The sequence below is a fragment of the Gallus gallus genome, chromosome 24 (assembly GCF_016699485.2).
Source record: "Gallus gallus isolate bGalGal1 chromosome 24, bGalGal1.mat.broiler.GRCg7b, whole genome shotgun sequence".
Taxonomy (NCBI): domain Eukaryota; kingdom Metazoa; phylum Chordata; class Aves; order Galliformes; family Phasianidae; genus Gallus; species Gallus gallus.
In genome coordinates, this window is record NC_052555.1 from 4,613,606 (window position 1) to 4,629,403 (window position 15,798).

The following is a 15,798-nucleotide window of genomic DNA, read 5'->3' on the forward strand; positions in this document are numbered from 1 at the left end:
CCCATTTCAGGTGGCAGGGACAAAACCCTGATGCCACCACGATTTATTCTAGTGCACCATGACCTGTGTATGATGGCAAGGGGGAAACACTTACGGTGTGCTGCATGGTTACATCCCAGTGCAAAGAAGCCCCAAGGGTCAGGAGGAGCACTTTAGAGACCTTTCAGCCCTGGCCTCCAGGGAGACGCTATAATGGAGCAGCCCGTTTAGTGCACTCATCGTCCGAGCTGGCATTATTTTAACACTCATACCTTTGGCAGTTGGTTTCGCGTCAGCAGCTCCGGCCATGCACGCACGCGACACGGGAAGCAGGGTTTACGGGGCAAAGTCACCTCGGGATCCTTCAGCCTGCGGGTTCCTCAGGCATCTCCGTATTGCAAAGCCGAGAGCCGGCGCAGCTTCAGAGCGGCCGATGGAGGCGGCGCGGGGCGATGCTGACACCGCGCGGCCGCAACAGCGAACAGCGCGGGGTGCGGAGGTCGGCGGCTCCGGGTGCGGGAGGTGACGGCCCCGCGTTGCTTCCAGGGGAGGGTCGGGTTGGATGTTAGGACCGATTTCTCCTCTGAAAGAGCTGCCCAGGGAGGTGGTGGGGTCACCGTGCCTGGAGGTGTTCGGGAAATATGGGGATGTGCCGCTCAGGGCCGTGGTCGGTGAGCTGATTCGCACTGTACTGCTTTACTGCTGTCAATTACTGTAAAGCTGTGGACGTGCAACGTGAACCCAGGGATTGTCATTAATCACAGTCATTTGTAAAGGGGACTGTGCGGCTCAGGGGCTGCTGTGGGATTGCAAAAGGAAGTGTTATGGAAGAAGTAAAACAGTGGGGGGGGGGGGGGAGAAAAAAATGGAGAGAACAGCAGAAAACACGTGTAGGGATATTGGTCATGGGGGGGATATCGGTCGTGAATGAGAGTGAAATGCAGCAAGTTTATTTGCTGGGGGGGAAACTGGGCTGAGAAAGAGGAGCTGTGAAAGCGACGCAGGTTCTGGGAATGCTCTCACTGGGTCTATACAAAGAAAGGCCCTTCACAAATCTATTTCTGCCAGAACAATCCAGCATAAAATAAAAGCGATAGCACATGAAGATGCTGAAGGGCTGAAATGAGTCAAGGATTGTGAGTATCGTAAAGGTTTCATGTGACACAACAAGATCAGGGAGGAAATAGAGGGTTTTGTCCACCTCCGCTGGGTTTCCTCTCATTTTCTTGGTAAGAACTTCATAAAAAGCCCCGGAGGAGCTCCCAGGGGCTGTGCTGTAATGTTTGCACCAATGCAGACTTTGCGCTGTGCTGGAGACCGCAGAACCTCTCTGACACTCAGTACTTAATGCTGAGCATAACATAATTGTTTCTATAAAGACCTTTGCGGCTGTCACAGAGGCGCAGTAAATGCAGGGATCCAGCAGCTGCTGACATGTTCTCTGCAAATAACATGCCCAGGTCTTGTAGTGCGGGTGCCTTTAATCGCTGTTTAACTGTTCGAACATCAGCATCGCTGGAGATTTTTATGGTCTGTTTAAAAAGCACAATGATTCCCTTCATGGGGAAGTTTGTAGCTACAATTACCCTTCTGTTGCAACCTGTCAAGAGTAATTGAAAGTCTTTCCCAGCCAGCAGGCTGGGGCATCATGCTTGCCTTTTGCTCTCTCCAGCAAAAAAGTGCAGCACCAGAGGCTGGAGCATCCATGGCAGGTGCTGGTGGGAGCAGTGCGGGCAGTTCCAGGCTGAGCACAGCACTGCCAATGTAAAAGGATGAGAAAGGATGCTGAAAGATGGTGGCAGCCTGGCTTCAGCTCAGTTTATTCAGCTAGTAGCTGTAGCTGCTATTCTTTCTGCTTCTCGCCCTCTCTTTGTACGTGTGTCAGTCACAGGTGTTCAATGGCCCTAATGAAAATTGCATGTAGGGATAAGGTGTGCTGTTATTGTATTAGCTGGTGTGACCCATTCTCTTAGGCTCTCCAGCGAAAGAATTGTCATCTGCAACGGCTTTGTCTGACTGATCTCTCTATCATTTGGTGTAATTACGGGCACCTGTTTTCTGGCAGGATAGCAGGGCATGGAGAATTTTCAAGCATCCACTTTCAATTGAGCAGCCCCATTACCACAGCAGTGAAAAAAGATTGTCATCTGCACGGAGAAGTCATCGAGGCAGCTGAATAACCCGAGGAGCGTGTGCAATCAGGCGAGAGGGAAGGCGCTGCCAACGTGCAATCAGCTCTGAGGCTGCACTGCAGACATAGGACAGACAAACCATGGGTTCGTGGACCGTCTGACACTGCTGGAGCCCCGTGCCTCTCTGGAAGGGAGGCTCAGGGATCTGTAACCAAGGAACAGCAACCTGTAAGGCAGGCCAGTAAGCAGCCATGCTCCTTGTTCAGCCTGCAAGCTGGAAGGAGGCAGTGACATCACCCATGAGCAAAAGCAGTGATTTGAGAACTATTTGCTCTTCTTGCCTCCATGTTTTGGCATGAATGCAGCTTTCTCAAGTGTCAGGCAGTGGTGGGCAAGGTTGCAAACAGTGCTAGGAAAAACAGGTGCAAAATTTGAAACAGTTTCCCTTGTAGGGCATTTTTTCAAGTATGGGCCATGCAAGACTGCCACGAGCAAGCAGGAGTCCATCACCACATCCTGCAGCTTTCCATTTGATAGGTTGAGCATAGCACAAAGTGCAAAACTGCAGCACCCATTTGGAGATGCCCAGCCCACGCATAGAAAGCCAATGATGGTAAAGCTGTCAAACAATTCCAGTCAAACCCAAGGGGACCCAGTAAGAAAAAAAAACACAGAAGAAAGTAAATGAGGCTCCAGGGAAATTAAGCCAAAGTGGAAGTCCTGGCAGAGTAGGGTAATAATTTCCTTTCTGAATGAGTAACTGTTTAGAATTTAACCAGGCGAACACGATTAAACCAAATGAATATAAATTCTAGGTGCGGTAGTAAGTAATGAAGTGAAGAAAATGAACAGGGTCTAATTAACAAGAAAATAGGATATGCCATAACACATTGAAATCTAATGAAAAATGAAAGTAGAACTTCCCCTTTTGGCATTTTTTTTTCCAGATGGAAAATATCCTTGTTTTACATCTAGCATGTTCTAAAATATTCAGGGGATTACAGTTGCTGAGAACTGTACTTACCATATAATGAGACAACATGGGAAAAGGGAGCTATTCTGCAAAACACTGGAGAAGTACATTAGTTGAAAGATAACTGTCCAGAACTCTGCTCAAACATAAAGCCAGAAGTTCCATCTTCGCATTAAAGTGTAATGCAGCTGCTTAAAGGAGGAATACAAAGCAGCCTGCCTGGGTTAGTGCCATTACAACAGGCAGTACTTGGGATGGTAGAGGCGATCAGATGAGTATTGCAGCAATAAAACAGAATGAAGAAATGAAGTGCTCAGTTCTCCAATCAATGCTGTGGGTTTTTTTTTTTTTCCTTTTATTATTAAAAAACAAACAACTCAACTATCCTCCATCCTGGATGCCTGGCTTCACAACAGCTATTTGTAGTCACACTGAAAAGTTATCTCATGCTACTGCTTGCAGCTCAGCTCTCAAAGTAGCAACCTGTAGAAAGAAGAAAAGGTTGAGAACCTAAGGACAAGACACACAAAACTTCCCATCACAACTTCTCAGCCCTCCAGGAATCAAGACTCATTCCAAGCTTTCCTGCACCTGGATGCCACCCATTTAGTTAATTTTTAGAATCTGTATCCCAGTTTTGAAACCAGATGTTTCATCAGAACCATTTGGCAATTATTTGAAGGCCTCTTATACTAGCATGGAAATGACCTGCTGTATAGCAGCATCTATCTTTGTGTTGTAGACAGCTCAAGCCACCAGTCAACATGCTGGTTGTGCTGAGCAGCAGTTGCTGTCATCAGAGAGTGCTCCAGCAGCCTCCCCTACTGCACTGAGCAGCTTTGCTGAGTGCACTACCCTCACCTGAAGCCGCAGGAACTTGCTCATGCAGCTAAGCCAACAGCAGCCACCACTCATACACTAAGGGCAAGGTCCTAGAAGGGTTTGGGTTGGAAGGAACCTTAAAGCCCCTCCAGCCCCACCTCCTGTTGTGGACTCATTGCCCCCCACCAGCTCAGGCTGCCCAGGGCCCCATCCCACCTGGCCTTGAGTGCCTGCAGGGATGGGACACCCACAGCTCTCTGGACAGCAGTGCCACCACCTCACCATCCTGTGAGAAACGAATTTTCTGCTTACACCTAACCCAAACCTCCCCTCTTTTAGTTGAAAACCATTCCCTCTTGTCCTAGCACTACCTGCCTGAGTGAAAAGTCACTCTCCTCGAGCTTAGTAGCTTCCTTTAGGCACCCGAAGGCCACAACGAGGCCTCCCCACAGCCTTCCCTTCTTCAAGCTAAATAACTATAGCTCCCTCAGCCTTGTCTTCATTGCAAGCACTTCAGCACACGGCTACCGGGACCTTGGCGGGAGTACGGGCTCACGACGCGGCCCCCTGCTCCTTCCTGAGGAAGGAAAGGAGCTCACACCACACTTCCACAACCGCGCACCCCTCAACACGGCCCACAACCCCACATCCGCTCCCACACCCGCTCCTTCCGCTCGGACCGCCGGAAGTAGGCGGCGCGCGCACGCGTCCACCACGTGACCTCGCCCCCTTCGGCGCCTGCGCAGGAGCGAGCGGCGGCCCCGTTGGGCGCGGGCGGCTCGGCCGCGGAATGGGGGGAACGGCCGCCGAGGCGGATCGGACGCTGTTCGTGGGGAACCTGGACCCCAAGGTCACCGAGGAGCTAATCTTTGAGCTGTTCCATCAGGTAGGCGCTGCCGCCCGCCGCCCTTTATACTCGGTCGGGTGGGGCGGGGCCCGGCGGGCGGCCTCCCGGCGCCATAGCAGGGCGGGCCCAGGTTGGGTACGGTGGCTGCGGGCGGACAAACTTCCGCCGGGTGCGGAGCGGCGCCCCCGCGTGGGCTCGGCACCTCACGTGCGGCCCCAGACGTCACCTGGGCAGCCCAAAGCAGACAGTGGGATCGAGTTTACCCTCAGCAGTTTGCTGGTGACACCGAGCTGAGTGGTGCCACTGACACGGGGCAAGGAAGGGACGTCATCCAGAGGGATACCAGAACAGGACAGTGAGGTGCTAGCACTGCTGCCCTGAGAGCTGTGGGTGCCCCATCCCTGCAGGCACTCAAGGCCGGGTGGGATGGCAGCCTGAGCTGGTGGGGGGCAGCCCTGCCCATGGCTGGGGGTTGGGACCAGGTAATCTTTAAGGTCCTCTCCAATCTGAGCTGTTCCATGAGTCAGATGTCACCTGGTGCACCCTCCTGCTGCTCCATTACGTGCTGCTTGGTTTAGGTTTTCATTTTCAGGGAGCTGCTTGATTTGTCCTCTAACTCTGCTTTGCTTTATAATTCACAGGCAGGTCCAGTAATTAAGGTTAAGATCCCTAAAGATAAAGATGGTAAACAAAAGCAATTTGCATTTGTGAGTTTCAAGCATGAAGAATCTGTCCCCTATGGAATGAATCTCCTTAACGGGATCAAGCTCTATGGACGGCCCATCAACATTCAGTTCCGCTCAGGTACACAGGAACATTCAGTAACTCTGTTAGTAGATGGAAAGAAAACTGCCACGTCCTTCCTTCCCCCATATCTGGCAGAGTTACAGTTATTGGCTTATAGCAGCTGTTGCATGTGCTTCTGTCACAGCATTGCTCACCTGCTCCACGGTGATGCTGCAGAGCAGTGCTGTCACATAGGATTGTGCTTTTATCCTTGTGCTTTGGCAGGGGATCTGTCTGCCAGTTTTGGGCATAGGCAAGCTGAGGCTTTTCTTTGATTTTGTTTGACTATTTTCTGTACCCTTGAAAGCCCTTCTGAATTATCATGCTAGTGCTAAACACTGAATCTGACTCCAGTAAAGCAAGGCATGTTGGCCAGAACTTCACAGCCTGATTGCAGCTTCCCCAGCTGGGCATTAAGGCAGTTGCGGTATCTTGTTTTGGAAGCTGGGTTATGTACTTTTGCAGATTGCTGATGATACTTGAGAGCTAATTAAGCATGTGGAAACAGTTAGCATCTTACAAGTTCATTTCATATCCAAGTTGCTCCAACCTGTGTTTGTGGATCTCATGTTTCTCCTCAGGGAGCAGCCACGCATCTCAGGACAGTAATTCGTCATGTTTACCGCATGGAGCAGCCAGCCTGGGCCCATCTGGCACACCACATCTAGCCAGCAGGTATGAGGCTGCACCAGAAGTACACATGCATTGTTCAAGTTGGAAAACGTATTCACACATTTAGCTTTTCTGATTCTCATTCCAAGCACAATTTAACCTTTCTTCCCTATGGATTAAGTACTTGCATTATTACTACCCTCCGTACCCTACATTCTCAGTACCTAAAAACCTAATGCAAAAAAGAACAGCATCATCTCGAACGTGTTTTTTCCAGAGGATCTGTTTCACCAGTGCCCAAGTGACCTTTCTTATTAAAAGGTGTTTTCATACAAACATAGAAAAGATCTGGTGATGTGAAGCGAGTGCTGCTACATACCCCATGCAAGCTGTCTGCACTAGTTTCTCACAACAGTAGTGAGTTAAGGGTAATACTTACCTATTTTTCCTTTTCCTAATGGTAGCAATGTGACTATGCAGCAAATGCCCCTTAGACTGGCAATAGTCTCATGTTAGAAACATTTAAGACTAACTTTCCTAATCTTTTTTCCTGCAGACATGACAGGAATACAGACAGTATGGTAGCAGCAGGGTTCCCATCTATGCACAGGTCTTTGCCATCTCATGACAACCTTCAGAGACAAGCAGGGGTAAGCTGTGCTCTTCTGTTCATGCTGTGTAACCCTGCAGTCACTCACAGCTGATGGATGATGACACGCGAAGGAGTTGTTGCCAATTTTCAGTACTTACATGTTTCCTATAATTATTGTATTAAATCACAGGAACGTATTTTTGGAGTGTTGAACTGACAATTCTAGAAGATAGATGGTTCCTTCTACTGAGTTGTTTAACGCTGGGGCAGTCCCTGAGCTTTTCAAGCTGAGCTGTAGATAAAGCAATCAGTAGCAGCCAGTCTGTGTTCAGTCTCCTTTTGTTGGTGCATTTCCATTTTCCCTTGCATTTGCAGCTTGATTAATGTGGAACTTAGAGGCCGACGCAGGAGTTTGAAATGTATCTGGACGCTGCGCTATAGAACAGTTTGAGCACTGCCAGCAGGAAAGCACATTGAATCCACCGAGCCTTTTTCCTTCTGTTTTTCAGATGCACGGCGCTGTGTGGCAGCAGTCTCAGCCTGGCTTTGCTGTGCCTGGGTACCAGCACGGCCACTCCCTCGGTCACCCATCAGCCTCCCACATGCTGCGGCGTCCGGACGTTGCAGCACTGCGCAAGAGCAGGATGGGCTCCCACCCCTACTACCCAGACAGCAGGCATTTGGGCCGAGAACAGCGTGCAGGAGACCGGGGGTCTGACTATGGCAGGGGCAAAAGGGATGACTACGGCTTTGAAGACAGAGGGCACATCTCTGAGCACCACTACCGGGGGAGCAGAGATGAGCCATTCTACGACGATAGGAATCGCAGTGCATGGAGCCACGATTACGACAGCAGGAGGGAGAGCTACAGAGAGGGCAGCTGGCGCCTGACACGGCACTGACACACGCAGCGGGCTTTGAAGAACTTTATGCAAAAGAAAGAGAAATCAAAGTTCCCTTTTAATGTTTGTAAATCTAGTGACGTCGTAATCCTCCAAACCTAGCAGCTTGATTTTAAACGTGTGAACTCTACACCTCAGGGCTTTATGCAAGAAAACAAACGTGCCACGGTTTAAGAGAAAGCATCGTGTATTATAGAGAGTCTGTGTATTTTTGTAGTGCAGCTGAGGGAGGCACTCCCTGTTCCTGGTGTAGCCGCACATCTTTTTAAACAGACTTTAAGTGGTGCGATGCTTTGTGGCATCTCAAGCGTGTTTTGATACGGAAATGATTCCTTTTGTATACCCTTTGTCTTGGAGAAGAATCCTACCAAGTCTCCCTGTGGATAAACCATACTCCTTTTAACGCTGTGTCAGTCTGGTTTTGTTCATCCAACTCACCCACGTTTTATCCTTTGGTGGTGCAGTTCCTTCACAAAAAGTCCCCGCGGTGGCTGGGAAGCGGAGCCAGGTTGGTTTAACTGCAGCCACGCAGGAACCAGCTGCAGCCTCACGCATTTCTCTTTACCTAGGGGTAGAAGCAAGCAAGATTTCAAGCTGTACGTAAAGTCTTCTCAGCGGAGCCCCCCGTGCCCTGAGGGAGGTTCCACGTCGCGCCCCGCCCGCCGCTCCCGGCGCCCCCTGCGGCCCGAACTACGCCTCCCAGCAGCCCCCGCGCTCTCCCCCCGCTCTCGCCCTGGGGCCGCCGCCGCGGGGCCTGCCGGGAAATGTAGTGCGGCGGCGGCGCTTTGCGGCCTGGCCGCGATGCTCGGCGGCAGCCGCGGTGGCCTCGGTCGCCTGCGGAACTGCACCGGGCGGCTGTGGCGGGGCCGGCGGTGGGCGGCGGCCATGGCCGGAGGCGGCGGGATGGGGCAGCGCATGGTCTGGGTGGACCTGGAGGTGCGGGGTGTGCCGGGGTAGGGAAGGGGGTTGTGGGGGGAGGGAAGCGGGGCGGCCCGCGGAGGGGGAGGCCGCGATGACGGTGCCGCTCCGCTGTGTGGCAGATGACGGGCCTGGACGTGGAGAAGGACCAGATCCTGGAGATGGCCTGCCTCATCACCGACTCCGACCTCAACGTGCTGGCCGAGGTGAGCACGGCCGGGCCCGGGGAGCCTCGGCACCCCCAGCCCTCGCGGGGCCGAGCTGGGCAGCGATCCTCGGGAAGGGCTCCGGTGACCGTCGCCGTTTTCCTCCCCGCAGGGCCCCAACCTGATCATCAAGCAGCCCGACGAGCTGCTGGACAGCATGTCCGAGTGGTGCAAGGAGCACCACGGCAAGGTACGGCCGTGTGAGCGGTGCGGTTCGGAGTGACGGCTCGCGGTGCTCTCACCTACGAAGGGACGACAGCTGTGCGTTCAAACACAGGACAGAGGGAAGGGCACACAGGAAGCATCATCTGCGATCTGAGCCAAATTGCTGTGGTGTAGCGCTGTTCCTGAAGTCCCACGTGTCATCCAGGGCACGCTGCAGCTCATGTCTGTGTCTCTGTACCATTGGGGACTGCTCGGTTGTCCCGGAGGGGTGTGGGGTTGGTATCCTGGCTTATTGCTAAGGAAGGGTACAGACTCTGTGACAGGGTCTGTTGGGTTAGGACGAGGGGAAATGGTTTCTAAATGGAAGAGGGGAGATTTAGACTGGAGATAAGGAAGAAGGTTTGGCACTGAGGGCGGTGAGGCAGTGGCACAGGTTGCCCAGAGAGGCAGTGGTGCCCCGTCCCTGCAGACAGCCAAGGTCAGGCTGGACGGGGCTCTGAGCACTGCTGGAGCTGTGGCTGTCCCTGTGCACTGCAGGGAGTGGCACCAGGCGGCCTTTGGGGGTCCCTTCCAACCCAAACCATTCTCTGATTATAAGTCAGAATAGTGCTCAAAGCTGCTTTCTAACTTGAGAACCATCAGCAAAGAGCAACAGGCAGTGAATGGATCCAGGAGAGGGACAGAGGAACAGCACACGGAAAGCTGCAGACAGGGTGAGAAAGGCCTGGACAGAAAAGCCCGACAATAGGATCCAGCACTCTGATACCCACTGCTAATTGCCACATTCAAAGCACGGTGCCCTTCAGCATGAGATTAAGAAGTTGGGTTCAGTTCCCTGGGACTCCTCAGCCAGCTCCTCCTGTCAGACCTCCTCTGTGTGGCATGAAATAAGCAAAGAACAGTTCTTACAGAGAAGAACAAGACCTGCTGTAAAGCCCCGGCTAAACTTATCAGTGAAAATTAAGGCACTTGTAGAACCAAACAGACTGATTTACTGTACTTTTGCCCGTCCCCCTCAGCGATGTAAGCCTAGTTTTATTATTTTTTTTCACTGAAAACTTAACTTTTGCAAGAATAGATTATTTCTTGGTTCTTTTAGTCACCAAGGAAAACTTCCTCCTTGCCCTTAGCAAGAAAGTGAATGGATTTTCAAATCCTTGATTACAAATTTAAATTCAAGGCAGTTTTCAATTAAGTGCTGAAGTTTTAAGACACTCACAACCCCTCCCTCCTCCCCCCTTTAGCATCTTACTCTCCCTAGGAAGGATTAGCAAGGGTTTGGAAAATGAATATTAATTTACTGTGATGGGAGCTTTTCCCCTTCTGCAGTTGAGGACACAAACTCAACTTCAGCTCACAAGTGAATTGAAGATGGTAGCGTACGTTATCGCTGCTCCTGAGGAGCTACTTATTTTTAATTGACTAAGAAAAGAGAAGCAATTAGAATATAGATGAAAATGCAGCCACATAATGAATTTTTTAACCACCACTTGGATCTGTCAAGTAGATTTTTGCGGCACAGTCACGGAAATATATAGCATAGCCAGATGGAAATAAATCACTGAGAACACTTAGAGCAGATTTGACATTTAACTATTGGGAAAAAAAAAAGAAGGAAGGAGCTTTTCTGATTTATAGGAATCTTGATAAACACTTAAGCCAGGATTCTGATTATTTCTGTTTATTTATACGTACTACTCTGTGCTGGGGAGGCGAATGCTGCTCGTTAGACAGAAATATAATACTCTCCTGGATCATGTACATGCAGGTGTGTAAATGAGGCTTGCATAATGTCTCAGTAATTGAGAGTGACACCCCAGAAAGTTCAGCAACGGGGAGGAAACTCAGAGGAATGTGGCTGTCGTTAGGAATGTTCTGTGGTCACCTCCATTTGTGATGGTTTGTACGTCTTGAAGAGGTGCCCTAAAGATATCCAGAGTGAACAAAAGCAATTGGATCTGCCAGAATATGATCAAACGTGAAGTGAATTTGTCCTCTTACCTCATCCGGGCGTGCTGGGGAGCAAGCAGTGCATGTCTGCCTGATCTTTTGCTGCTGAGGATTTCTAGAAATATCTTTGAAGATAATGTGTCTATCTCATTTCTGATGGATGGCTCTTTCTTGCAGTCTGGCCTTACTAAGGCTGTGAAGGAGAGTAAAATTTCATTGCAGCAGGCGGAGTATGAGTTTCTGTCCTTTGTACGACAACAGACACCCCCTGGTCTCTGTCCTCTTGCAGGTAAAATGGGTTCTTTCTTAATAATAATAATAATGTCATCCCTCCTGCAGTTCCCAGCTGGATGCTGAAAGGCCGGTTGATGCACATGGCAGGGATGCTTTAGTTTTCTGCGCAGAGATCTAGCATGCAAATCAAAATCTGCAAGTGGAGAAAGGTTTAGTAATGGCATCATCTATTCTATTGATTCCCTAAAGCAGATACCGCACGTTGTTACTGCAGGAAGCTGAAAGTTCTTTTGAGCGTTAATGCTTCATTGTCCAATTATAATTGGGAAGGGCAGCTTAACAGCTGATAGAAATCTGTGACTGTAAAAATCTGAACTGTAAACTGAACAGCATCTTTCCTTCAAACGAAGCATCAAACACGAATCTTCCAGTTGTCCCATTACCTGGCACTGCACTCGGGACATTTACATACGGCCTTGGGATTATGGCTAAATGAAATTAATACCGATGCCTCTTTTCACTCGGTGGAAAACCCGATTCTTGTGTAATGCTTTGATACTTATCTGTGCGACAGAAATTGTAGTAACTGAAGAATTAATGTAGGGATTATGTATTTAAACCATGTGTGATCCTGAAATGAGAATCTGACAAACCTCTACAATCATATTTGCTAGAAAATGAGATATATGAGCTGCTTGTGAATAGCTTTTCATACCCTATGATCTTTCCCAAGCTTGCTCAGCCTGTTTCTAGTTTAGATGCTCATAGTAGCTTTGCAGTGCCTTTGAAGAAATGTCTTGTTCTGTGTCTTTGTAGGTAACTCTGTTCATGCAGATAAGAAGTTTCTTGACAAGTACATGCCTCAGTTCATGCGGCATCTTCATTACAGGATCATTGATGTGAGCACCGTCAAAGAACTTTGCAGGTAAATGTTCTCCAAATTGAATCTCTCTCTAAAAGATAATCTAGGGAAGCCTGTTACGTGGCACTGACATGCACCTTTTTAAAACAAGGCTGAAGGCTGCTGGCAGACAGCTGTGCGCGGCCATCTCGTTCTTTCATATCTTCCTCTCTTCTGTTCGGGCTGATGGACTGAATGAGCCATAAAGAACTCAGAGAGCGGCGTCCTCTGGCGTTTGTAGCACTTGGGTTCACAGGGTTGTGCCTTCTCTGTGTGCCAGTTTAACTGAACTTCTTTCACCAGTTGTAACAAACCCAAAGCAGCCACCGGGCACGTTACTGAATCCCAATTTCCTTTTAAAATGGGGTTTCTTTCCACTTACAGACGCTGGTATCCAGAAGAATATGAATTTGCACCAAAGAAAGCAGCTTCTCACAGGTGAGGTTCCTACTTTTATCTCTAACAAAGCACGGCTTGTCACGCAGGAACCATTGCGCCTCATGGGCAGAATGTGGAGCTGTGTGCTTCCTTTGATTTCCAGTCATGTTTGTTCTAATGAAGAAGACAGCAGAGGTGGTACGATTGTGCACCCTGTCACATAGTTTGTATTCTCCAGCCAGAAGCCTGGGTAGCGTAAGGAAAGGAATCACAAAAATACAGAGAATCAAAAAACGCCCTTATCTGTTCTGATTCCATGTGTTTACTATTCAAGCCACAATGCTTGTTTGGCAATGTAGATACATCTATCACTTCTTAGGCATCACGGGGAGAAACCACATGAAAAAGCTAGCTGAACAGGGCTTCTTTTCTGTCCTTGAATTGGGCAAAAGTTGTTCATAGATACTCTAAAATTGGAAGACTGCACATAGGGAGATAAGCGTTCTGTTCCTGGCTATTTCCTGAGTTTGTAATATGTCAGAGAGCTTGTTCTCCTTTCTGTGAAAAGGTTTCATTTTGAGTTACGCTCCTGCCAGCATCTGAGGCACCCTTAAAAGTTGGGCTTGCTTTGAGGTTTTTGAAGGAAATATGCTATGCAGTATTAACACATAACTTCTAGAAAGCTACATTTGCTAATATTGTGAATTCTTCTGAATAGAGGAGATGGTGGGTCTGGTGTAAAACTTGGGATCCATAGGCTTTGTTAAGTCCATATGCACAATGAGTATGTCCACTTCTGCTCTTCCATCTGCTCAGACTAAATTTGCACAGCTGTGCACTAAAACACCTACACTGGGCTTTTTGTAGGTGTTATCTGGTATGTACAGCTCTGACTTTCCTCAATGACAGTGAAAGGAAATAGCTGCATCTTTACCTCTTTGTTTTGACGTGGCTTTGCTAGGCAGGAGAGTAGGCTCTGGTATATAAAGAGAAGGAACGATGATTGTAGAGATGATGGAAGTCACAGGTGGGTGTGCTGCACAGTGAAAACATGCAGTAAGATTACTACTACTGCACAGACCTCACAGTCAGAGCAGGCAGAGCACAGTAACAAAAGGCACAGGGTCCAAACAAGTCAGTCACCTGTGCTGATGGAGAAAGTAGATGAGTGGCCAAAGCAGGAGCTGCAAACAGGTCTCTTGAGCCCTCGTCTCTTTGTCGTCTTGGATCGATAGTGAATTGCTTTTAATAGCTGAAGCTGTAGAACCTGCTGGCTTTTGAGAGCTTTCATGTCCCACAATGACACAAACTAATAAGCTGTACATTACTCTCTGGTATGTCAGCCTTGGTGGACTTTTATTGCTTTCCAAGTACCTACGAATAGCGAGGCTTGTGTTTATTTCTGACAGATTTGTGATCCATGCATGTCAGAGTTTTATTCCTTTATTTCTTGCGTGGAATTTTTTAGAAGCATTAGAATCTAGATGTAGCTGGAGACGTGTGCAGGCATTTTGAAACTCTCCTTAATTCTCTTTCAGAGCGCTTGATGACATCAGGGAAAGCATCAAAGAACTTCAGTTCTACAGAGATAGCATCTTCAAGAGGAAAACGGATGAAAAGAAAAGGAAACTAATAGAGAACGGAGAAAGTGATAAAACTGCCAGCTGATCGCTCACCTTACCAAGCCATCCCACAGCCTATACTAGTTCTATCTCCAGGTTCTTTTCTGTTTGCCAGTCTTTTGAGACGCTGCAGCACCCTTATGTTACCTTGTTTCTTAACAGTTGATCAAATGCAGATGGAAGTCTCAGTCTCTGCTTCCTTTTGGTTTGAGCAAGAAATCTACACATTCAAATCTCAACAGCTTCTTTGTTTATACCTAATAGGTAAAATCTGCTGTTTGATATTCCTCTTCCTCTGGTTTTAGATGCAGTCTTTCACTACACAATAAAAACAGTTCTGTTGAAGGATGACATTTTCCTACAGTCTTTCTTTTATGTTATGTGTACGTTCTTCAGATACTCTCTGTTTTATAACAGAACGGCGATATACTTCCCAATACTTAATGGCAACGTGCAAATCACGTGGCAGGGAGGGTCACTGCGTGTAGCAGGGATAACAGTAGCATCCCAAGATGCAAAGACACAAACATCGAGACTGAAGGAAAAAGATCTATTGCTGATTATTGGGCAAAACCACAAAAGTAATGGAATCTTTCTGCGTCTGCACGTCCCCAGTGTTTGCTGCATTGGTAATGACTTCAGCGTAGCAGCTTCTAAGGAGAAGGTACTGCAGAGCTTTACCAACATTAAGCTCTTTGCTAATGAAAATAGCAGTGGGGAAGGGTCTGAAGTGCCGGCCCAGAGCTGTGGTGATGTCTGAATCTGTCCCCTGCTAGCTTGTTGATTCATGAGAGACGTATTCATTTGCTTTGATCGCACGTTCACGGGCTGTGATTATGAGCTGTCTTTGCTCTGAATTAAATCTGGTTCCACAGCAAGCAAAAAACTGGAGTTCTTCAATATGAGAGATCAAAGCATTTAAGTGTTAATGGCAAAAGAAACAAAGAATAAATATTTAAATGTTTAAAAGTAGCGTGGTTGTGGCACGAATAAAAGCAGCAATTAAACTGTGCAGCTGCTTTTTCTGTGCTGGGTGCTTGTCTGAAGAATCGATTCAAGTCTCCTCTCTCAGCTCATGGCTTCTATTTCCAAAATGTGTTTCAAGTTTTCAGATCTGTATTACAATGCGCTGTAGTAATTGGCACAGAACCGCTCTGCTGTGCAATGAGATCTCGAGTCAGTTGCAGGTGTGCACTGAGAAGCACTAGGGCACACACTAGCACTAGTGATGCCGTTCCTCTGCAGGTCCACATCCACAGTTCTCATCAGCACCTGTTGAAATCTTCAGAAGAGGGGCTGGTGGGCTTCTTAGTCTTCTCTTGAGAGATCTGATGGCTCTCCTGGTTTTTAATCGCTGGTGATGTTTTGCTGCCCAGTGAGCACCAGGGTTCCTCGGCCTCCCAGGACATCCTCCCACTCTGTGGCAGCACCTCCCTATGCCCTTGTGCTGATTTCTCATTTCATGATGTATTTTCCTTGTTTTTCCCCTTTTCAATTCCATTTACAGTGCCTAATATTTCCATGACTCCCTTGGCAGTGTGAATGAATAGGTTAAAAGCTTGCTAAACAGTGTACAGGCTTTACTTGAAGTGCATGAGGAGTCACACTGATTTAATGGGAGTGTTATGCGCTCATTGAACCATTTTGTGCATTCGTTTTTTAGGATGGAGCTCTAATTGATGGGGAGGAACACCCACAGCACAGCATGTTACAGTATCGGCGTGAGTGCGGCTCAGCTCAAACCAGCAGAACCCATTTGTTTTCAAATAAACAGAATCA

At 48.4% G+C, this 15,798-nt stretch overlaps 2 protein-coding genes across 3 annotated transcripts; both read left to right on the top strand.

Annotated features, from left to right (window-relative positions):
• The first annotated feature begins 4,630 nt into the window (after positions 1-4,630).
• On the top strand, positions 4,631-8,048 carry RBM7 (RNA binding motif protein 7). Of its 2 annotated transcripts, NM_001006318.2 has the most exons (5): positions 4,631-4,792; positions 5,395-5,557; positions 6,121-6,214; positions 6,708-6,801; positions 7,253-8,048. In NM_001006318.2, exons 1-5 carry the CDS (start codon positions 4,697-4,699, stop codon positions 7,643-7,645), a joined length of 840 nt encoding a protein of 279 aa, NP_001006318.2. In that variant the 5' UTR covers positions 4,631-4,696; the 3' UTR covers positions 7,646-8,048. The 2 variants fall into 2 exon arrangements, with proteins under 2 accessions (NP_001006318.2, XP_015153481.1); XM_015297995.4 differs by lacking the exon at positions 6,708-6,801.
• Positions 8,049-8,432: 384 nt separating this feature from the next.
• On the top strand, positions 8,433-14,370 carry REXO2 (RNA exonuclease 2). Its single transcript, NM_001278120.2, has 7 exons — positions 8,433-8,581; positions 8,686-8,769; positions 8,882-8,959; positions 11,062-11,173; positions 11,935-12,043; positions 12,404-12,457; positions 13,936-14,370. Exons 1-7 carry the CDS (start codon positions 8,447-8,449, stop codon positions 14,063-14,065), a joined length of 702 nt encoding a protein of 233 aa, NP_001265049.1. The 5' UTR covers positions 8,433-8,446; the 3' UTR covers positions 14,066-14,370.
• Positions 14,371-15,798: the final 1,428 nt, after the last annotated feature.

Bases quoted from the DNA above. Each gene is read 5' to 3' on its own strand.
- REXO2 (NM_001278120.2), top strand. From the start codon at position 8,447: ATGCTCGGCGGCAGCCGCGGTGGCCTCGGTCGCCTGCGGAACTGCACC. The intron at 8,960-11,061 runs GTACGGCCGTGT...TCTTTCTTGCAG, and splicing joins GCAAGGAGCACCACGGCAAG to TCTGGCCTTACTAAGGCTGT. The intron at 12,044-12,403 runs GTAAATGTTCTC...TTCCACTTACAG, and splicing joins ACCGTCAAAGAACTTTGCAG to ACGCTGGTATCCAGAAGAAT.
- RBM7 (NM_001006318.2), top strand. From the start codon at position 4,697: ATGGGGGGAACGGCCGCCGAGGCGGATCGGACGCTGTTCGTGGGGAAC. The intron at 4,793-5,394 runs GTAGGCGCTGCC...TATAATTCACAG, and splicing joins TCTTTGAGCTGTTCCATCAG to GCAGGTCCAGTAATTAAGGT. The intron at 6,802-7,252 runs GTAAGCTGTGCT...TCTGTTTTTCAG, and splicing joins ACCTTCAGAGACAAGCAGGG to ATGCACGGCGCTGTGTGGCA.